At 35.2% G+C, this 23,639-nt stretch overlaps 7 protein-coding genes across 12 annotated transcripts; all 7 read right to left on the bottom strand.

The window, feature by feature from the left end:
- Nucleotides 1-2,535: 2,535 nt before the first annotated feature.
- On the bottom strand, nt 2,536-3,307 carry LOC113288886 (dirigent protein 23-like). Its single transcript, XM_026538023.1, has one exon. The coding sequence runs from the start codon at nt 3,214-3,216 to the stop codon at nt 2,626-2,628; it is 591 nt and encodes a 196-aa protein (XP_026393808.1). The 5' UTR covers nt 3,217-3,307; the 3' UTR covers nt 2,536-2,625.
- Nucleotides 3,308-3,359: 52 nt separating this feature from the next.
- Nucleotides 3,360-4,301, bottom strand: LOC113288887 (dirigent protein 23-like). Its single transcript, XM_026538024.1, has one exon. The coding sequence runs from the start codon at nt 4,065-4,067 to the stop codon at nt 3,501-3,503; it is 567 nt and encodes a 188-aa protein (XP_026393809.1). The 5' UTR covers nt 4,068-4,301; the 3' UTR covers nt 3,360-3,500.
- Nucleotides 4,302-4,578: 277 nt separating this feature from the next.
- LOC113288885 (octanoyltransferase LIP2p, chloroplastic-like) lies at nt 4,579-7,733 on the bottom strand. 6 transcript variants are annotated; one of them, XR_003330748.1, is made up of 5 exons: nt 7,165-7,733; nt 6,562-6,712; nt 5,979-6,351; nt 5,781-5,882; nt 4,579-5,203 (listed from the first exon to the last, which is right to left on the bottom strand). XR_003330748.1 is itself a non-coding variant. In XM_026538022.1 (4 exons), exons 1-3 carry the CDS (start codon nt 7,588-7,590, stop codon nt 6,026-6,028), a joined length of 903 nt encoding a protein of 300 aa, XP_026393807.1. In that variant the 5' UTR covers nt 7,591-7,733; the 3' UTR covers nt 5,467-5,882; nt 5,979-6,025. The 6 variants fall into 6 exon arrangements, 2 of the variants coding, with proteins under 2 accessions (XP_026393807.1, XP_026393806.1); XR_003330744.1 differs by having other exon boundaries at nt 4,579-5,299; nt 6,030-6,351; XR_003330746.1 differs by having other exon boundaries at nt 6,030-6,351.
- Nucleotides 4,639-5,199, bottom strand: LOC113291320 (dirigent protein 22-like). The gene has a single exon (XM_026540868.1). The coding sequence runs from the start codon at nt 5,197-5,199 to the stop codon at nt 4,639-4,641; it is 561 nt and encodes a 186-aa protein (XP_026396653.1).
- Nucleotides 7,734-8,046: 313 nt separating the features above from the next.
- LOC113291319 (dirigent protein 23-like) lies at nt 8,047-8,604 on the bottom strand. The gene has a single exon (XM_026540867.1). The coding sequence runs from the start codon at nt 8,602-8,604 to the stop codon at nt 8,047-8,049; it is 558 nt and encodes a 185-aa protein (XP_026396652.1).
- A 785-nt stretch (nt 8,605-9,389) lies between these two features.
- Nucleotides 9,390-10,380, bottom strand: LOC113288884 (dirigent protein 22-like). The gene has a single exon (XM_026538020.1). It carries the CDS (start codon nt 10,152-10,154, stop codon nt 9,597-9,599), a length of 558 nt encoding a protein of 185 aa, XP_026393805.1. The 5' UTR covers nt 10,155-10,380; the 3' UTR covers nt 9,390-9,596.
- Nucleotides 10,381-10,667: 287 nt separating this feature from the next.
- On the bottom strand, nt 10,668-11,712 carry LOC113288883 (dirigent protein 23-like). Its single transcript, XM_026538019.1, has one exon. The coding sequence runs from the start codon at nt 11,368-11,370 to the stop codon at nt 10,807-10,809; it is 564 nt and encodes a 187-aa protein (XP_026393804.1). The 5' UTR covers nt 11,371-11,712; the 3' UTR covers nt 10,668-10,806.
- Between the last annotated feature and the right edge of the window lie 11,927 nt (nt 11,713-23,639).

The following is a 23,639-nucleotide window of genomic DNA, read 5'->3' as shown; positions in this document are numbered from 1 at the left end:
TTAGTATGCTGAGTGCAAACTCGTGTACAACAATTGGAATTTTGCATCAGGGTACTTCCTCCTATAGTCAATGATTGTATGCCAACCAAGGAGATTCTTTAGTGCCTTCCAAGGTTCTGCATAGATAGATAGGGTCTGGAGTAAAGGTTTTGTGGGTACAGCTCTGGTAAACCCTCCGGAGACAACACTCCGCCGCTAGGGCCACCTAGCGGTTTAACGGCTTGCTGCACGTGCTAAGTGTAGTTATTTTTATTTTTCTAGATTAGATTTGCTCGAGGACTAGCAAATAATAAGTTTGGGGGTATTTGATAGACACATTTTTGTGACCAAATCGTCCTCAATTTTCAGTATTGTTGGTACTCGATTTTCTACTTATTATGGTGTTTTATGTGTTTGTAGGTATTTTTGGAAAATAAACATTTTTGGAAAATTCGGCTCGAAAAATTGGTATAGGCACCCGGAGGACACATGTTATTCGGACTCTCAGTTTTGGATAAGGGGCACCCCAGGGAACCAACTTCTAATCGCACCCCATTACTGGTTAAGGGGGCTCCATCTTCTTCCTTTATTCGAAAAGAAAAAATTGGCGGGAAATTTGGTTTCAACGGTAAAGGATTTATTATCTTTAAGATAAGAATATCTTCTTGCCTTACAAACATGAAGTTTTGAAGAAAAAGGAAGTTATCTTGTATTAAACAAGAAAGATATCTTTAGAAGATTTTATTTTGGATTTTATTCTGCGAATTAAAGAAGATATGGGTTTAGTAAGGAAATATATAGAATAAAGAGAAGGAAAAATTCTGAAGATATTTTTAATTAAAAAGAAGAAGATTTTGGAGTTGTGGAAGAATACATTTGAGTGATGTGTATTTGTGTGTATAAATAGAGAGCTAGAGAGCACATTTGGGAGAGTTTTTTGGGAGAGAAAAGAAAATCACTGTTTTATCATTGTTTCTCCCATTTCATCTTTGTAAACACCCTTTGAGCAATAACAATGAATTTTGAGCGTGTTTCCATGATGATGAGCTAATTCTCGTGCAACCAAGGCAATCGATGAAGCTATCTATGCATGAACGATTGGTAACAATTTTATTTTCTCTAATTTACAATTTATAATTCATTCAATCACCGCTTTTGCGAAGTTCTAAATGTTCACATAATTTTCTTAATTACTTGTGATTCAATTTGATAGATTATACTTTGTTTAATTGATTGATAGTCTATTCTTAGGGAATACAATTAATATTTGGGAATATGTTTGATTATGTGTGAATTAAGAAATAAAGGACTTAAAGGATAGTTAGAGTTTTGAAACATATTTGGTATCGTTCATTCATGTGTAATAGTGGAATCTAGTGTCTTGGTTACTTTTAATATCTTGAAATCAATTTTGCAATAAGTTTTTTATTTTTAAGTTTTATAAGTCTAAAATCTTTTGCTTTCACAAGTCTCAACGACCTTATTACTACAATATCATTGAAAAATAATATCAGTGCCGCACCTGTTCTTGCTGGTTATGAACACTCTAATATGGTTATAAACACAATTTATAACTGTTCTACCTTGTCTCACTTCATTGGCATGCTCGCAAAGCTAATACCCAACTCCTAACCGTCACTTGAGTTGTATTGCACAACTGTTGCGCTTTACTGAGTTTGGCTTGATCCAATGCTCATCCATCTTGGCACTGCATACTTCTTTCTCTAAGATAATGCACGGACAATCCTTATGCTTCAATCATCAAGGCCAACTCCTTAAGCTCATTCTGGTTGCTCATGCATCATATGCTTCACTTAGCCAATTTGCTTGACAATAACAATACCACTCTTGCATTGTTAGCTTGTTTGCACTGTTCAAGTTTTGGCCAGCCTTGAACTAATGCCATAGACCAACTCATGGCCTATTCTACCTTCTTGCATCATCCTTGAGTTTAGGCCAACTCAATTCCATGGATATTCCTTAATGCCAACATCGCATGTTGCATCTTGTCACTTTGGCCATGTCTTGCCTTTCCCTCAGTGAAGCTTCATTATATCGGCCAATCAGTTGCATTACTTATCCAAATGTCTTTACAGTGCAACGCCACTTTTGCGCATCACTAGCCCTGCAAGATTTTACCATTCTTAGCACTTGACAGTCTGCTGCAGTGTCGCGCAATCATTGTCGGAAACTGACTTGGCCTGCAGCATTGTAAACGCACAATCATTATGCGTCACTTGGCTGACCCGTCATAGCAACTCCTATGAGAAGTCCACCTCTTAGAGGGGATTCCGAGCCCTGAGTATGCCTCTGTTCGAGTTCAGTACGTTGTTAGACGATCGGTTACGGTAACCAATCGTCCAAGAATCGGTTCATTTTTCTAATATTTGTCCTGGTAGGTACTTCAAGGACCGACCAGATGGATTTTCCTGGTTCACAAAAGTGCGAGTCATCCACAAGAATACATGATGCTCCTTACATTTGTGGACACTCCTCTTGTTGTGCACCGTTACAGCCTTATAGGTCTATTCCATAAGAATTGCCGCTAGTAATTTCTTGAAAATATGAAACATATAACGCTTTGGTACAGTGGTAAAGTTATTGAGTGATCATTATTGAATTTGAATTATCTGATTACTATCCATATCAATAGTGAACAACAGTTACATTATATTCAACAATGGCATCTCCACTTGTAAGATTGAAGAAAACGGTCTTAATTTGTGCAAATCCACTAGCAAAGCGAAATGATCCAGTTCCTCCAACAACAGCTAATTCTCGAACGGGGTTTAATATCGGGTTACTGGAAACAAGACTGAGACTGCTCCCGTTTTTAAGCTTCTCATCAGTGAAAACATAACTTACCACCGCTATTAAAGATAGTTGATCTTGACCTGAAAATCCATACATCCCTTGAGCTCGACCCACGACTTTTGAGCTAGGATCCGATCCTTCTGTTAATGGGTCATCTATCATTCGCAGTGTCCCGAACATGGTCGACGATTGATTTGTAGTAGAACCTTGAGCAATTGGAATAGCAGTTGGGTTCTTTCCACTCACCGTGTCATGAAAATAGAAGTGTAGACGAGTCACCTTGTTATGGAATTGCTCTTGGTACGGAACAGTCTCACTCCAATCGGCCTTTTGAGCTTGGATTTGGTGACTTATGCTCTTTGATACCACTGCAACAATAAACAAAATTTGAAGTAGAAAAACTCTAGCTGCTACAACACCCATTTCTTTTGATCTCGCTCGCTCTCTCTAGCTCTTGGACAAGAGTAAATTTTATAGTGCATATCAGTCTTGGACAAGAGTAAATTTTATAGTGCATATCAAAATTTAAACTTAGCAAGAACTAGTGACACAAAGAAAAGACATGATGAGTTGAAGCATCAAATTATTTTTGGTGTACTTTTGGACTATTAGCACATAGTGACTTTACTTGAAATACAATTTTTATTATGTTTTCCACAATTGAGATGATTATGAAAGCGCTCACACAAAATAGTAAATACATTGGATTAATAGTGAATAATGGTTACATTGTATTCGACAATAGCATCTCCAGAGGTGGCATTAGCCCAGTATGTCTTAACATTTGCAAATCCACGAGCAAATTTGAACAATCCAGTTCCACCAACGACAGGAAACTCACGAACTGGGTTCATAATGGGGTTCCGGGTGACGATACTAATTGTACTCCCGTTGAGCTTACCATCTGTGAAGACGTAACTAAGTGCCATGAGTGAAGCAAGTTCTTCCTGTGATGCAAACCCTACTAGACCTTGAGCTCGACCAATAAGTTTCGAAGTGATTTCAGGTCCTACTGTTAACGGATCATCTATAATTGCCAACAAGCCAAACACCGTCGGATATTGAGCTGTTGTATTAGCTCTAGCAACCACGACCCCTGTCGGATTGTTTCCGCTTATTGTGTCATGAAAGTAAAAGTGCAGGTTTGTTACCTTCTCTTTGCCGAAAACCTCTGTTGGTTTGGATGGTATTGTGTCATGCCAATTCTTCGTTGCTTGGGTTTGAATGATCAACAAAACCAAAACTACAGCAACACTTCTAGCTTCAATACCCATGTTTTCAATTCAATAACCTCTTTCTCTCTAAAGTGTTGAGAAGTAGCTCTATGTTTTGATCAGTATCCACTGACTTTCTGTCTATAAGTTGCAAAAAAGAGGCGCTTTTGAAAAAGTCAGTGAACATATTAACCAATTGATTTAAGTAGAGGAGTTATCATCATCATCCTCTTAGCAAACAAGCAACAATTTAAAAATGGAAATTAAAAGAATCTTCATACCTACTCCAAGGAGACCAAAATGGTGCAATAGCTGTAATACTTGAGTGGGTACAAATGTGATAATTGATAAGACTTTTTATATAAAACTCGTTTATCTTTTTTAATTGGAAATTACAGGTGAAAGAAAGTTTGATTGCGCCCTCGAGCAGTCAGAACGGCATAGTTCTGAGCTGCGCGACACTAGTAGAGTAGTAAGTTAAGACTATTCTACGCAGCACCAAGGCCTGTAACGCACACACCAAAATGGAAGGAAAAGAGAAAAACAGCAAACATCTCTAACAAGCCAGAAAAAGCAAAAGCCATTAAAATTGGTGATCACATTAGCCACAGAACTGCGATTTAATCTTTCATTAATAGTGAATGACAGTTACATTATACTCGATAGTAGCAATTCCAGCAACAGGATCTAACAGGACAGTCTTAACATTTGCAAATCCACGAGCCAACCGGAACAATCCAGTTCCACCGACGATAGGGAATTCTCGGTCGGGTATCAGTATAGGATTCCTGGTGACAATAATGAGAGTACTGCCATTGAATTTGCCATCTGTGAAAAGATAACTAAGCCCCATGAGTGAAGCCGTTTCCTTCTGTGCTGCAAACCCAATCAGACCCTGAACTCGACCGACAATTGTCGAATTCAGTTCAGGTCCTTCAGTCAATGGGTTATCCACAATATACAGTGAGGTAAACAAGGTTGAGAATTTATCCGCTGCCGGGTTTCTAGCCACCAAAAGATCGTTAATGTCTTGGAAATAAAAGTGTAGCTTTGTTACCTTCTCATCTGCAGGTTTATATGGCACTGTTTTGCCATACCAATTCTGATTTGCTTGGGCTTGAATGATCAATAAAACCAATATTACAACTACTGATGATAATTGCAATATAACTCCTCTGGCTTCAACACCCATCTCTCTGCAAGTTTGTCAATGAAATGTCTCTCAAAGGGAGATATAAAGAACTACATATTGGTTTTCAGGATTTTTGTTAAGAGATTTCATTGACCTTTACCTGTAAACAGAAAAGATAATGTTTAGTTGAATGCATGTTGGGTTATTTTAAGTTGATGGTGGGCATTGCTTAGTCAGAAATGGCTATGAGATGGGCATGTGATGTGACATAGCCATAGTCAACTGATAATGGTAAACGTAAGCATCTGACTTTTCCACAAGAGATAGTTGGACCATGTAAATGTGAGCCATATTTAATACCCAAAGAGGGTTAAGGACTTCTGTTTATAATGCTAACAATAGAAATACAATTGATGATTGATCCTCGAGTGATTCTCACATAAATCAAGCTAACAAATTTAGCTAAAAATATCCATATAAATTACACAAGGTAACAGTAATCTTTCTGGGAGGGTCTTGTGCTTGGCCATAACTGAAATATGTCACTTGTCAAACTGCACAGGTTACAGTAGGACGCTTCGTATTATATGCATAATTGGTGCCATGAAAACTGCAGTCGAGTAGAAACTCTAAGAAAATACCTTTGTCATTGGCGCGGGTAGAGCTACTAATAGTACCACAATTATCACCAGAGATTTGTTTCGACAAGGGCAAGGATAGAAGACCAGAAATGTCAGCATCTTCTGCACCAAGAAAAGTATACATCATTGTAAGACCAGGCTACTGATAGACCCAAGCAGAAAACTTCAAGCGTGCTGCACTTTTATCGATTAACAAACCTGAAGCTGATAGTATGATTGTAGCAGACCATATCCTCTATTGGCACTTACCCATTTAGAATGTCCAAGTCTGAGATGGGTTTGGGGTGGAGAGTAAGTTGAAAAACTTCAGAAAATTCCCTTAGTAATGATTCGTGAGCAACATCCATTAATTGACGAGCATTATAGTTAAACCTATCTCTGGCACCTCTCTCTTCGGATGATGATACTGATTCCTTCAAAACAGATTCAACACTCCCAACCTGGCGGTCCCTTATGCCACAAGGAACAATGTACTGAAAGGGAGTTAGATCCGTGGTCACATTTAGTGCTAAACCATGATACGATATCCATCGAGATACCCTTATTCCTACGGCAGCAAGCTTCTGGTTCCCTGATGATAAAGTAAAATTAGATGGATCAAATGGACATGACCAACATAAGGCTGAATATTCAATCAGTCTAATAACTATAGAGCTGCGCTCTCAACTAGTTGACACCCAAAGCTTAGCACGTCGCTCCATAACCAAATACCATGGTAAGAAGATTCAAATAGCAGAAAACAATGACAAATCTATAAGAATTGCAGAGGATGATAGCTTACCAACCCAAGCGCCAGTTAAACCATCAACTCGGGAACCCTTAATGGAGAATGCTGACGAAAGAACTCGTATGACAACCTCCTCAAGCGCCCTTAAGTACCAATGAAGATCCATCTTATGGTACCGCAAATTGATTATAGGGTACATAACAAGCTATATAGATAAGCAAACAGATTAGTGATAATCCCGAATGTCTGATCTAATTGGTTACAAAAAAATGCACCACAACAATACTACGAGAAGTGGGTTCTGCTCAACACACTTTTACACGCATCAAAAAGAATGAAAAAAAGAACAGGAGGGGGGGGGGACTACAAAGAACTAAGCTAGTTTCACTAAAATAGGAGATGAACAAACAAATCTAGCTTAAACATAGACAAATTGAGCTAGTTAATCCCGCCGGCAGCCGTTCAATGAGATTAATTCAGCATCATTCAAGTTCCAGCAAGTTAACATTTCGAATAACTTGCGAAACTGAAACTAATCATAATGCAGGAATCTAAGCAATTTTACATAATATGCACTTCAAGAACACAACAACATAGCAAGACATCTACTAAACTTCACAAACATAAGAAAAACGGAAATGAAAATTAATCACGAACCTGGCCAGGTCCATGATAAGTAACCTCACCGCCGCGTTCAGTTCGATAAACATCATAAGGAGAATCATCCCTATTAAAATTCAGAAACTCCACTGAACTAGCCGTCCCCAATGTATAAACTGGATAATGTTGAAGTATAATCAAAGTATCTGATAAATCTTCTTCATCTTTTTCAATCAATGTTTGTCTTTGTTTAAGAATTGATTTCTGCCAATCCCATGCTTTCTTATAAGGTACTAATTCTTTACTAAGATCATAATATTCACACCTTCTCTTTTCTTGCTGCTTTTGATGATGAATTGCAGGCATTAAGGATCTATTATAATCTAAACCTGAAACTTCATTGTAATTACAATGAATTTGGAACGATCTCCTCCTTTGATGGATTGCAGTGAGAGTGGAGTTAAAAACAGTAGTAGTTGCCATGACTGAGCTACCTAAACAAAACCCCTAATTTCTCAGTTTTATTCCCACCATTTACCAATTTCTAGATTTTAATCGTACTACATTGTGAATCTCGCTTGACTCGGTGGTGACTGAGTCATTTTAATGGAGTCCGAGTCATCCGATCTAGCACAATAGAGTCAGCTGTCAGCTTCATCTGACTCATTTAGAAAACTGGGTAGGAGACAAATTTTGTGTACACCTTCAAACGAGCGGTCATATAACAAGGACAATTTTTTTTACCACAGATAGCAGCGAGATAAATTGTTAAATACTAAACCAATGAAATGGAAGTGTCAAATTAACATTGTGCGGGAAACTTGATTTGCAGATTTTTACAGGAAGAGATAAATCTGTTGGCAAGTACAATCGCAGTAATTTTTCACTTTTAACCGAAGAAGATTGATTACAAATTTTAGGTAATTAAGATGGAATCCGTTAGTAGTGCATGACTGTCATGTGGTATTCTTCGATCAAATCATGTGTAGTTGCATTAACCCAATGTGTTTTCACCACTGCAAACCCACGAGCGAATCTGAAAGCACCGGTTCCACCAACAACCGGCAATTCACGTACCGAATCCATAAATGGATTTCGTCCCAAAACACTTAAACTACTCCCACTGAAATTCCCTCCTTTGAACACAAAACTTGTAGCCATCACAAGAGTAAATTCTTCTCGAGAGGATGCAGCTAACAGACCTTGAGCTCGACCCAAGTATGTTGAGGTTGCTTCAGGTCCTTCAGTCAGTATGTTATCAGTCATTCCTAGCAAACCGAAGAAGGAAGGAGAATTTTTAGTTGTTGGTGCTTCGGCCATTGTTACCACGGTTGGATCTTTGCTACTCGACGTCTCGTGGTGGTAGAAATGTAACCTAGTTACCTTCTCCTTCCCATTTGCGCCGTAATTGTCGTGCCATTCATCAACCTGGCTTTGTGACACTGGCACTACTACTAGTACTAGAAATAACAAGTACTTGAATGGAATCAAACCCATGTTTTATTTCTTTTCTATCCTTTTTTTTCCCTCTGGATATTTTCTGGTTTCTCTGTTTGTTTGGTAGTAGTAATTGCGGTGCTTAAGTAGGAGGAAGACTGCTAGCACTGGAGCTATGTTTGTTATGGATACCCAATAAGATAATGCTTCCCCATAATTTGTCAAAATAAAAATGTAAGACTGTCAAACTTGACTACTGACTTTTGACAAGGAATATGGGAGAAGAATTTGTCAGAAAGAGATAAAATTGAATACGTAAAAAGCATGAGTTGTTATGGTTTTTGTTGGAGACTTCAGGTCAGATTGTAGCATCTGTACACGAGCTTCACGTTCTTAACCACGGACGGCATGAGGATTTTTCCTTCAGTAAACGTCTGACCTTGTCGATTTTCGTAATTATGTTTCCTAGACCATGCGAAATTAGGCAAGGGTCGAATTTCTGAGTTCTCAAAAAAGTAAGGACTGTAGAACCAACTTACATTTTGTTGAAGAAAAGTGGGTTCAGTCTTATAAAAATTATACTTCTTTTCTTTTTATATTTGGATAGGGAATGCTAACGAGTTTTGAACTAACTCGGGTCATTTACGGTATTCTCAAAGCCATATTTGACCAAATTTACTTTGTAATGACTAGCGCCAACAATTAAGCTGATGCTTCCAAAAAAAAAAAAGAAAAGGAAAAATTGAGTATAGCTTTTCTAATAAAAGAAATTTAAAAAAGAAAGAAGTGCAGTGTTTCATATCAGGATATCTCATCATAATTTATTTGATGCTTAACACATAATATGACGCAACAATCCTTTTTATTCAAATTTTGATCCTGGATACAAAAGAAATGCACAAAATCTGGATTACTCACTCATTGACGTAAATTTAAAAAGAAAAACACTAGATCAGAACATATACAATCTGACCGGCCAGGAAAAGAAGCAAAATACAATTAGTACATAACTGACACAATTAAAACTTGGCCGGGGATGTCCATTTATGTACTTAATAGTGCATGACTGTAACATGGTATTCTTCTATCAACTCATGGGTAGTCGTGTTTTGCCAGTAAGTTTTCACAGCAGCAAACCCACGAGCGAATCGAAACCAACCGGTTCCCCCAACAACAGGCAGCTCACGAATTGAATCCATAAATGTGTTTCTACCAAGAACACTAAGACTACTTCCACTGAAACTCCCTTCTTTGAACACAAAACCAGTAGCCATTACCAAAGTCCATTCCTCCCGAGAAGACGCAGCTAACAGTCCCTGAGCACGACCCAAGTACTTAGATGTGGGTTCCGGTCCTTCTGTTAAAATGTTATCCGTCATTCCCAGTAAACCGAAAGAGGAAGGTGAGTTTTTTGTTGTTGGTGCTTCAGCCATTGTTACGACACTTGGATCTTTGCTAGTTGATGATGTATGCATATAGAAATGTAATCGAGTTACCTTTTCTGTTCCAACACTGTCGTGCCACTCATCGACTTCGCCTTCAGCCATCCTTAAAGCTGCTGTCATTACAAGAACCAGGAGGGATATATATCTCACTGAACTCAAACCCATATCTGTTTCTGTTTCTGGAGTCTAGACTGATTTCTCTTTCTGGTTTTTGTGATATTTATTGCTTATAATAACTGAAGTGTTGGCTTTATATAGTTTGCTGCACTCTTAAGTGTATGTAGTCTTAGACTGCCAAGTTTGATTCTTGACCAAATAACTTTGCTGCACAGATATGGCTGAGTACGATGGAAACATGAGGCATGCTGAATTCGCAGTTACCGTGAACGTAATTTTGTCATCACTTAAGACCAATTTGGTCAATAATTGATGATCAAAGCGAATAAACTTTTTAAAATTTAACACACTTTAGAGACTGATCAACTCTTTATTCATCGTATCATCGACTTCATTTGGTCATGGGGAGTGGTTGGTTGATTTGAAAATCTAATGGAATTACTCAATACGGAATAAGAAAATTTAGTTTGGGCTTGTAATGCTGATTAACTTGCATTAATGCATTTTCAGTAGTTCATGTACTCAAACGGAACCTCCGTTTCAAAAAGATAAACTTGTTCGTGTACAAATTTAGTTTGACACATTTTTGAGGATAAGCAACCAAGATACACATTATTAACCGTTTAAGAAATAGACATAACAAGATTACAAGTGAAATGTAGAAATAATTTTACATCAACTCTCATTTCATCTCATTTTCTCAGTGGTGCATAATAGTAAGGTGATATTCTTCGATCAAATCATGAGTGGTAACATTAACCCAATGCGTCTTTGAAACAACAAATCCACGAGCAAACCGGAAACTTCCCGTTCCACCGATAATAGGCATCTCACGAACCGGTTGAAGAATTGGGTTCCTTCCGAGAATACTAAGAGAACTACCTTTGAATTCCCCATCTGTGAACACAAAGCTCATAGACATCACTTCAGCAAACTCTTCTCGTGAAGCAAAGGCGATCAAACCTTGAGCTCTACCTATTGCTTTAGAAGTGGGTTCAGGTCCTTCCGTTAGGATATCGTCAGCCATGGCTACAAAACCAAAGTAGCCTGGTGAATTGTAGGTGTTTGAGTGATCAGCAACTTTTACTGCCGATGGGTTCTTTCCACTTACCATGTCGTGCAAGAATAAGTGTAACCGTGTTATCTTTTGTGTTTCGATTCCGTAACTTGATTGCTGCCATTGATCATCTACTTGGCTCTCCGCAAAAGGTACTGCTACTACTATAACTGACAAGATGATCATCATCGACTGAACCAAATCCATCTCTAGCTTTCTCTCACGAAAATGCTTTCTGTTCTCTATAGTCTCTTTGGGGGGTGGGAGGGGATCATGGATTTGTTTGAAAATTTGCCATTTTATGGGTTAAAAGTCAGTACAGTGGAATCCCGCCTTATTTGACTATAAATGATATGTCCATGTCTCCGATTCTAAACTATTGACTGATGAAGGATTTTAGTGACGTTTGCTAGTATTCTAATCTCGTGAGCACATAAAGTTTGTTTAGCTGAAGATGAAGTCTGAAGTAGACACATGTTAGCTTATTGGACATAGCAGGCTATTTCTTTTTCTTCTCAAGTTTCTTTTGAAGACCCAGTAAACAGTAGTGTGTATATGTGAAATGGATATCTTTTTAGAGCATTTCTCATGCTAGAGGTCAAGGTCTTATTGGGATTTAAGTCTTTTGTGTAACAAAATGTACATGATTCTCACTACTGATTCGTATAGGATTAGCACGACCCGCTGATCAAATTTTAGGTGGAAATCATCAATTCAATAATGTTTTAATTACAGATCTTTGTCATGGTTATGCGGTGATGATTGTTGGATTTGGGAATGGGTTTGTTCGCATTAAGATAGGTACACCTGACATGACATTTCCAAAACTAAATAGTATCTTTTCCTGGTTGTTACCACCAATATCTCTTACTCCATAGCAATAATTTTTAATGGCATAATCATCATTTATTGCCAAAAGAAAGCGGGAAATGTCCACTCTGATTTTTGGATGGTGTAAAAATTTGGACTCAAGTTTTATGCATAAACACAACCACACATTCAATGTTTCAGATGCATTCACTACTTTGGTACGTAGACTAAAAACCGGTAAAATTCACTTTAATTAAAAAAATCTACAATTTGGTTAATTATCATACAAAGGGAAAGAAAAGAAAAGTGACAATACACAGTAACATAAATTGACGAAGTTGTTTTACTTGAGCATTGTCACATAAGAATCACATAACAAAATTACTTGTCATAGAAACTAGAAAGCAAAATATTGATATTAAATGCGAACACAAAGTACTTTTCTTTTTTGTGAAAAGAATTTCATTAGATGGAATTAAGGTATAAAAGCCTCAGTTACAAAAGTAGTAGAGGCATCTAATATAAAGGTTTGTGTTCCTCTCATATTTGATTTATCTACGAAGAGTTTTTGAGCTATACATGCTGATGGATGATGAGTCTAGTCCACTTCTGAAGAGAGGGTATTTGCAAATTTAGCTAAGGAATCAGCTACTTGATCTCTTGTTCTAGGAACAAAATAAAAACCTAAAAAACATATGCAAGATGTTGCCACTTTTTCCGCTTCTTCCAAAATGTTCATGCTTCTCCAAGAGACTGCCATTGAGATGTTTAAAGAGGCTTTAGCAGTCTCTTTCTATGCTAAAGTTTGTGATCTTTTTTTCTTTAGCCTAGTAAGCTGTCTGAAGAATTCCTACCACCTATGCTTCTTATGGGTCTGAGCTGGTAGAAGAGCCTTCTCTACCAAGCTGCATCAACATTGATTTTGAGACAATTTGTAGCTGGGGATGTCCACGAAATCTTTGACTTCTTCTGTTGCTTGTTGTTAACTGTTTGTTGAGACTTTTTCCTGGACCAGTATAAGTTATGTTTTTGAATGTCTATGGATAATTGAAAAGTTGTTCTAGATTTTTCTTCAAAGACTCTGTTGTATCTTTCCTTCCAGATGAACCATATTTTTGTAAGAATAAGTTCCACTAAAATTATTTGGTTTGTATTGAGAAGTGTATGTTTACACGGATCAAGAAAACTAACCGTAGAGTCGAATTGAATTCTGATAGGTTTATGTTTTTCCTATACCAATTTTGCGTAACTACGGTGAAATAAGAGATATTCTGTTGTTTCTAGTTCTTCACCACACATAGGACATGAAGGGTCAATATCTTTTACTTTTCCATTTAATTTTGTGTTAGTGGCCAAAGCATTCTGAATACATTTCCAAAAGAAAACTTTAATTCTTTGAGAAATGTTTAATTTCCACATAGCTGTCCAGAATGATTCTGGAAGAGAAAGACTAACTATGTCAGTACCTACTTCATTTAGTTCATCATTTATTGAATTAACAGTATAATCTCCTGATTTAGTAAGTGTTAGAGCACTGCTCGGTCGAACTCGCAAGCGTTTCTATCTCAAGCTTGTTTTTCAAGTTTAGTTGATCAAAACTATATATTTAATTTCTAGTTTACTTATAGATATGTCTCTGATTAGGATAAAAGTGTGTAGCATCTGCACACGATTCAACCGAGCTAGCTAGACTGGATCAAGCTGAGTCGGAAAAGAGTATGAATAGGGATGAGAATACACAATTATGAGGATATGATCATCACCAACTTACATGAATAGGATTGTAATTGAAATTATATTTAGCTTCTAAATGCTTAGTTAGAAATCAAGAGTAGTTATGTGACAATTTGTTGGAGACTTCAAGCTAGAACTTCAAATTATAACATCTGCACACGAGCTTCACGTTCTTAACCACGGACGGCATGAGAATTTTTCCTTTAGTTTGTCTGATTCGTGCCGATTTTCTTAATCATATTTCCTAGCTAGACCATGCGAAATTAGGCAAGGGCTAAATTTCTTATGGTTCCACCTATTTTTCACCCACACTTTTTCTATTTTCCACACACCTTAATTGCCACCTCCGTTTATCCTATTTACCATCCATGTATTTTATATAATATATATCCTAAATCTTTTTACCATCTATTTATTTTATGTAATATATATATCCTAAATACTACTCTTTAACTATTTATTCATACCCAACATTAATACTACCGAAATCATAAACCAAAAAGAATAAAAAAACTAACCGTAAAACAATTGTTTTTCTTCTCCCACCACCGTCACTTATCCCCATTTCTCCTACCGAAAATACTACTTTAAATGATCATGGTATAATATACGATGCAAATGCAGTTTGCGTTGAAGATGATGCCAACAATACTTCCACAACCTTCTTGGATTAAATGAAATCAGGATGATGTTTTGTTTCTCTTTTCTTAATGTACTCAATTGGACGGGATTACGAAAATAATTTTACCATTTTTTTTTAATCTTTTTATCTCTATTTTTTTCATCAAACCTTTAGTCTATGTTACAAGGCACTATCACTGCAAATGTTCAGCAGCACGCGACATTTGAATTTTATATGAAATCTTATTTGACATCAGTTTAATAATAGGGTATTAAAAATATCATAAGCTTCTGATGAACAATCATGGTTAAAAAAAATTCGAACTACATTTTATATTTTATTAATTAATATGTTTTTAACGAGAAGGGAGATCTTTCCTGATGAAAAATAAGAGTAGTTAAAGTTATAGTCAAATTATGTTTAGTTTTTCATGGGTGGTAAATAGGAAAAAATATAATTGAAAAGTAAAGTTGTTTTAGAAATTTTAATGTAGGTGGAAAATAGGTGGAACCTTTCTTATTTCTCATAAAAGGCATGTAGGTGACATCAATTACGTTATTCTCGTATAGCATGTAGACGCTTGCTTTGGGTTCCAACTTATCTTTTGTTGAATAAAAATGGGTTCGGTCTTATAAAAATTACTACTTTTTTCTTCTTCTTATCGGGATAAAGGAATTTGATAGACGATTTCTGAATTCAGGTTGTTGACAACATTTTCAAAGACTTATTGAAATTGTAATATCCATATTAAGATTAATTATAATTTATTTTTTGTCTAATTTACTTTGTAATGTCCAACACCAACCATTAAGCTGATGCTTCAAGAAAGTAAAGAAAATAAGAAAAAACAAAAGCAAAAAGTTGGTTAGGCAGTTGGTTTACTTTACAAAGAGGCGTGGAGTTTGAATTCTATTGTGAGGTGATTATATCATTTCTAATAAAAGAGATTTAAAAAAGAAAAAAGCGCAGTGTTTCATATCATAATTTTCAATATGATCTTTTTCATATCATGTTTTTCAATATGAAGCAACAATCCTTTTTGTTCAAATTTCGACTCTGGATGCACCAGAAATGGAGAAACCATGAAGTTATGCACATCTGTATTACTCATTCATGTAAACTTAAAAAGAAAAACAAAACACAAACACTAGATCAGAACATATGTATCCTGACCAGCCAGGAAAATAAGCAAAATCTAATCAGTACAATTTAAGAGTTGGCCACGGATGTCCACTTATGTATACTAAAACCAATAGTGCATGAATGTAACATGGTATTATTCAATCAACTCATGCGTAGTCGTATTTTTTCACTAAGTTCTCACAGCAGCAAATCCGCGAGCGAACCGGAAGGACCCGGTTCCCCCGACAACATGCAGCTCACTAATTGAATTCATGAATGTGCTTCTACCAAGAACCTTAGATTACTTCCACTGAAACTCCCTTATTTGAACACAAAACCGGTAACCATTACTAAAGTCAATTCCTCTCGAGAAGACGCATCTGGGGCCGTCTCTGACATTTAAATGACCCTGGGCCTGGGCGAAGAACGCCTTTTTCGCAGAGTTTTTTTCCCCACGCATATGAACTATATATCTTCCTGAAAATGCTTATAATACTAAAATAAAAAAGTTTATACTAAATATATAGTTTGTCTCTTTATTAATTATAAAACTAGTTACATTTATACGTTAAAATTGAAGTTACCCGCCTGTTAAAATCCGACTTCCCGTAATTAAAAAAACCTTCAAAAGTAATTGTGTCCGAAGAACTAACATCACTATTTATCACAATTTGGCTAAATTAGCTTATGTAAGTGCTGGTTGAGATTTACTCTCCCAATACATAAATCCACGGCTGGAATTTCTCCCATAAAACTATCATTTAATGAGCCAATAAGGGAAATCTAATATAATAAATGCCTAACTAATTATTGTTTCACACTAATTGCTGATAATAAATGATTTATTAATTTCTCATAATAATGTTTTTTCACTAATTGGTCGTAACAAATGATATATTAATTTGTTTCATTATTAATTTTCCCTTAATTAAATTAATAAATTTGCATCTCCACTAATAAATAATTTTTGGATTAAGGATCTAGAATTTAAGATCGAAGATTTTGAGGAAGAAAATGTTAAGTATTTGTGGTTGAGAATGGCGTCAGTAGTGTTGTGAAATTTCGTGCATGGTTTTAATTATGCATTTTTTGCATTTGTTTGTGTTTCGATGCACTCTATTTATTTATTTTTTGAAACTTCCTACTGGGTTGTAGTTGCTCACCCACTTTCCTACCTTTCCACAAATAATGAAGAAAGACTATCTGACAAGAAATTATTATATATCACGGAGATTTGGGTATCGCGTTTTAAATTTAATCGAAGCGTTATTTTGTTTTAATTTGATACTTTTGATTTTGTAATTATTATTTGAACGTTTTGTAATTTTAAAAGTAAAATTACATTTCATTTAGTAAATTTAATTGACCTTGAATTATTGATTTTATTTATTAAAATCTTTTAAAACGAAAATTTGGTCCTACACAAGTGGCGGTCCGGAAGTTTGGCCTTGCTAGCTGGATCGGACCCGACCCGCAAGGTCGAACCTATGTCCGCTAAAAGTCTGAAAATCCGGACTGTCACACGCCACCACAACAAAATCACCTGATACCACTATTGCCATCCCCCACAGCTGGGCGTGCTTTTAATTTTTAATCACAAACGTCATATATAAAACTTAGATTTAACAAACTTAATCCTTCAATTAATTTTTTCTATTTTTTGTTGTTGTTATATTCTCTTTTATATTGAAATCCAATATATTTTATTTTAATACTAAAAACCATAATTTGGCTAACTTTGTCTGTGTTAGTGGTTGTCCAGATTTATCCTGAGGAAAGATAAATAAATGGCCATGGTTATCCAGACCAACCAATTTTCTGCAAGTGTGTATTAGGTTTTTGGGAGATGGATATGAGCCACCGTGGGTGCTCAATCGTTTTGTACAAGTATCCAAAATCGTCTACCCTAGAAATCTTAATACCCCAAGCTTCACTGTAGCAAAACTTCCTTCACTCCCTGCAGCACCAACTCCAACCATATCTGCCTAGAAACCGGAATCATGTATGCTCAAGATGAGACCGTGGCCGATAATGATCCATCTCGCAAGAAAACTCGCCTTCAGATTATGCCCGATGGTTTCTCGGCATCTACCATTGTCGAAGATGACGCATTATGAAGACTTGCACCAAATAAAAAAAAATACATGGGAATAATATATCATGTTTCTTTGTATGTCAGCATTTTTTTTTGGTGTGTTTTCCTTTCTGCGTTTTATTCTGGTGTGTTTCCCTTACTGCATTTTGTTGATGTGTAATTTCCTCTTTTTTTTTTCTTTGCATTTCAGGATTAGTCCCTTTGTTCATGATCTACAGTGGCATTGGTGGATCTAATTTATCCCATGTGTAACCGTGCTGATATGATAATCTATTTATGTTCCCAATTTTGATCTGAATCTATATTGGTTTTGAAGGAAATTTTCTAACACTGGCATCACCTAGCTAACGTATTTTAACTTCCTAAGCAGATGATTTCACTTTTGGAAAAAGTTAAATCAATAAGATTGCACTTTTGGCAAAAAAAAAAAAGATGCCAGCAAATGTTATGGTTTCAGATAATGCACCCGGACCTGTGTGTTTTACTCTACAATTGTTTCAGTTTTCTTGAATAGGTTATAGCGTCTCCGTGTTCAATTCTTATTGATAGCAATTCTCCGGATTGATATGCAGTAAAGAATGAAAAATCAAACAATCTCATTACGATGACCATCACGAACGCTGGAAGATCGGGTAATTTATTATTTGTTTTTTCTGAGTGTATAAAAATATCAAAGAGGTTAACGATTCTAGAGGCGACAATGGTCATCTATTTTCAGGTATAAAAGATTACCAGATTGTACGAGTGACTTTGCAAGGTAAGTATACGGTCCTAAAAATCAGCTCAGTAACAAAAAAGATGTACTCGATCATTGAATCATTACAATAAGGGAACTTCTGTGTTGCCTCCCCAATTACATATTAATCGGTTTTGAAATTTCTTTCTCTCAAAAAAAAAAATGTTGCGATTAAGCCGCATACTCCTCGATCATAAAAAGCCATTCAATGGTTACGTCAAACGGCTGCCAAAAAGGATGATGATTCTGGAGGTGGCCATATATCCACTTATCTGCCAAAGAGACTTCGCAACATAAGAGTATATATTTGGTCTTACAAATCAAGAGATATATTTCCAGAAGTAAAATTTCAATAACATATATTCCAATAAGTAAAATAAAAAGTCCGAGAAAGCACAATTATGTACAGATTTTTTAAAATCGGAAATGGGGAAGGAAATATAAAATCACAGAGGTGATCTCATTTTCTTGATTTGAGATATTAAACGCGTATAAACTCCCTTTAATTTGTAGTATATATTTTTATGAATTTTATATGGCGACCACGCGTATAATTTTATAAGGAATTTATGATTTAATGGAGTGTGTCAACAACATTAGTCGTTTACCCGATAGAACGGAGAAAACAAAATAGGGGATACGATATATATGACAAAGTCAGATTTAACATACATCGGACCAGAAGGAGTTGATAAGTATTTGGGACACATTTTATATGATATTAAAAATGAACTAACATCAAGAATGGGTTAAGAGCAACAATGGAACTAAATATGGTTTATCCGTAAATCAGATGTTGATGTTGTGGAGAAAATCCAGGGAAAAGATCAAGAAAAAGGAACCTTATAAAACATGGTTAGCGAAGAATAAGAGATTACAGTCGGTTTTCTTCCTGAGCCTAGTAGAACATGGAAAGCATTAGAAGAATGAACTTAGATGGGGAGACTAAAGCTATTTAAGTTCTTAACTTGGACGGAGATATCTGAGACGACTATAAAAAAGAAGTGAGGGAACATTTATGATTAGATGTTGGCCCGGATACTTTGCTAGATCACGTAGCCTGTGCTATGGTAGATTGTATGAGTAGAGTCACTAGGAAATACGAGAACACTAAAATTTGGGACGTCACGGTTGGTGGAAGTGGCGAACTATGGATCATTCAGTCGTACTCCAATAGATCTTATGTGCCTGGCTCTGATTTTAAACTTCCTTTTAAGTGTGAGTTAGTCAAAGAATGGGTTACTAGATACATAGTTTGTCTCTTTATTTATTTATCATTTTTTTTAAAATTAAACTGAAAGATTTTATTTAAAACTAATCATCTCTTTATTAATTATAAATCTACTTACATTTATACGTAAAAATCGAAGTTATCAACCTGTTAAAATACGATTTCCCGTAATTAAAAAAAACTTTCAAAAGTAATTGTGTCTGAAGAAACTAACATTGTTATTTAGATTTTGGTCTACTAGATACTTGTTATCAAACTCACCAATCAAATTTGAAAATCATTTATGTCCAAATCTTATAATATTGACACAAAGCAATCGATATAAAATAGAAAACTTATAAATAAAATAAAAATATATTAAAAACCTAACTTTATTGACTAAGATGCCCTTGTATCAGAGATTAGGTTTCTATATACTAAAGGATTAAAACTATGTAATTACACACACATGTATATAGTTCTCTCATCTTCTTCCCCTCTACTTTTTTTCTCTTTTTTATTTCATAACTAAGATCCTTATTTCATTGAATACATCAAGTATTATCTATTATTTTATTCATATATGCTAGTTTAATTTAACTTTTTTCTTTGTGTTATATAAGACTTGATGAGAAAAAGATACCATTGTTGTGATGTACAATGAAGGGACAAGCATGTGTTTTGCTCACTATACATTAAATTTCTAATAGTTTTTTATTTCATACAATATGGTTGATTTTTTTATTCACTCTTGTACGCAATGGGTAATCAACTTTGGCTATAAGTTTGATTCTCTTTTCCCGTCTTATTCATTTTATAAAGAAAGATGAAAAAAAATTGTCGAAGGATGGTGGATGGAACTACAGAACAGCCGCTAAACTTTTCAGTACTCACCACTACTATTGGCGTCTCTGGAGTCATCTGTGTAAGTTTTTTCGCGATTCATTTAGATTTCGAGTTATTTTCAACCTTTATATTGGGATTGGTAGATAAACTGTTGTTGTTTCGGTCGCAGGTTTTCAGGTATATCAATCACACACTCAACGTGGGTCGACGGTATCCCTTGGAAATGGCATGAGAAAATCAAGCTTTGTGTTTGGATTTGGCCAGAAGGGTTGAAGATTTGGAGAAGACCGTTTGAAAGGTATCTCTCTTTTTAGAATTTCCAAAATCTGATAGTTAAATGTTTTGTAGTAAAATAACCTTCTAAATTCGGATTTCTAAGCAACTCTGTAGATCTCCTCAATTATAGGCCGTCAAAAATGCATTTTTGAGGGAAATTCACGCATGTCACAACCATTTTGTTTGTTTTTAATCCTTTGTTTAGCATATTTTATATATATATTTTTGCCAATATGGTGTGATTTTTTTCGTCGATTTTAGAAAAATCACACTGATTGTTTTAAAAAATACACTTTACCACTGGTTATGGTTTTCTTCAATAACGATTGGTTGTATATCTTGCAATAAACCATTCATAACGAACCATCCGTTTCCATTTCTTACAAGAAATCATCCATCAAACACCAAAGTGGATTTTCTCCATACAAAAAAAAATAATGATAATAATTTCTATGAATTTTTAACAAAGAAATGTTTTTTCGTATGATCCTAAAAGGATGAAATATTATTCTAATAATAGAAAATACCAATGAAATAAGTAATTGTTGAATTCTTGAGGGATATTGAGCAATTTTGATTAAAAAAACAAGTATGGTAATAATCTCCAAAATTTGGTTTCATTCCACTTGTAATTGGAGTATCCAAGGAAAAATGTTAGAACATTTCTTGGTAGAACCCACCAAGTGTTGGTATGTCAAGTTTGGTTGTCATATTTTAGTTACAAAATTTTATCCTGCTTGATTTGATTACTATAGTCAACTCCGTTAGGTTAGAATAAGAAAAATAGAAATATTGAGACTTGCTCGTGTTACTCATAAGAACCTGAAGACGTATCGACATCAACAAACATAACATCCTTCCGTTCGAGGTTAATAACACGAACTTAACTTATTCTATTTCTATCTTCATTTATTTCAAGTTAGTTTATATTAAAAATATAACATACGAAGTATAGTTTGTTTGCTTGTCTCTAATTATTATTGACTTGGTCATTCTATGATTAAAGTGCCAAGGAAGCATATACTAGTTGTTTTACACAACTTGGGTATATTGGATTACAAAGTATAATTTAGATATTTGGAATTTTTAGATTCGACACAACATCAATTGGTAACTTGTTATTATCTAGTGTGTTTAACTTTGTGTCGATTCCATATCTCGAAGACTGTATTTAATTACATGGTTTAAGGAAGTAGACTTGCGGGAAAAAAATCGGAGTGGAAAGAGAGTCGAGGGATCTATTTAAGACTGATCCTTTAAATAAGGATCTTTACTAGGACCGATCCTAAGGATCTCTAGTAGGACAGATCTCTTACTAATCCCATGGGTCTTTAGTAGGATAGATCCTTAGATAAACCATAACGTGCATTTTAGCTTTGGCTATTATCTTAAGGTTTGCATAGCTTTCGAAATGTAGTTTGGTTAATATGAAAAGTTCAGAAGATATCGACATAGTGTTTGAACATGTTTTAAACAATTATTACTTAATGTTCAAGTGTATTCCTTGATACTCAAAGTGAGATCCCAAAACCGAAATATTCTAAATATATTTTTGATATTCTGAATTAATATGCTTTTCATATCCCAGTGGATAAGCATGTCTCTTGTTGTTGTATTAGTAAATATATGTTATATATTATCTAATATTAGTTGCATCCAAGAGTGATTCGATACACGAGTTGGATTACAGTTGGAATTTTGACAAAACCAAAAGTAAGCATCTATTGAATATCTTTAGTATTTTCGGATTTGGTAATTCCTTATTGTACAAACTACCTTCGTCATTATAAAATAGTGAAGTTTGTAATTCATAAAAACTTATCCCTTAAACACGTTGAACTAAATGTTTGTGTCGGAAGGAAACTAGTAGTATTCTCGTAATACTCATCGAAGAGGAGAGTATCCTAATTAGGTAAAATCTCTATATGCGTTTCATTTAAAGACTTTTGTGGGATCAAAGAAACTTTAGTAGTATCGTTGGTAGGAAACTAAATGAGTATTGTTATTTAAGTTTTCGACTATTGATTTGATTAACTAACTGTGAAGTTGAACCTTTATACATCTAGTTTGTTTCTTCAGTGATCCTTGTCTGCTATATAAGGTCACTCAAACTAGTTCAAGGATTGGCGAATTCAGATCTACTTTTTAAGTCAAGTTCTGAACATAGGACCTTTGATCATCCATTGTTAACAAACTATGTTCTGTATGTGATCGATCATTAGTGAAATCAAGTTGTTTGTGCATGTACTTTGAAGACGGAGGATTAGAAACTAGAAGATTTTGTTTTTGGTATTCTAATTTTAGTGATATACTTCGGACACACTTGATTTATTGGGGTCCGACAAGAATATTTTCTTAATTGACATCAGGCGTGTTGTATAGATCGACAATCTATCTAGGTATTTTTCTTTGATCTCTACTCTGATAGTTTATGAGCTAAGATTAATTATTTCGGTAATCCTTATCTCAGTTGATTAGAGACCGACAAACGAGTTTATACTATTTAAACAGAAGAAAATTTGTACTTAACTATATTTTTGATGAAATTTTTGATCTAGGAGATTGAATAGAGAGGTTACTGAAACATATTAGTCCTTTACTGTTTAAGATTACGATCCAAAGGAGTTGAGTTGTTGAAGTCTTCACAGAAAGTAAAGTAACTTGAGATAATGTACTTTATATTGGAATTCACGTGCTTAGACCATATTGGTTGTAAGCATAGATATACCAAATAAACTGAGTAACGAAGCAGTATTTTCCTGGTCTCAACTATACGAAATTTTAATACTCAATCCATATAATGGCTTAATTCGGAAGAGTATTAAACTGGACCACGTCCCGGGGTTTTCTGCTTTGTAGTTTTCCTCGTTAACAAAATCTTGTGTGTTGTGTGATTTACTTTACAGTTAAATAGCTTTGTCTTTATAGTTAAAGTAAATACACTTACACGTTAATCAACACTTGGTTTGATCCGATCCCATAAATTGATTCGAATTCGAACTTACGCTATACACCAAGTGTACAT

Source organism: Papaver somniferum, chromosome 6, assembly GCF_003573695.1.
Source record: "Papaver somniferum cultivar HN1 chromosome 6, ASM357369v1, whole genome shotgun sequence".
NCBI lineage: Eukaryota > Viridiplantae > Streptophyta > Magnoliopsida > Ranunculales > Papaveraceae > Papaver > Papaver somniferum.
This window is presented reverse-complemented; position numbering and strand designations above follow the sequence as displayed.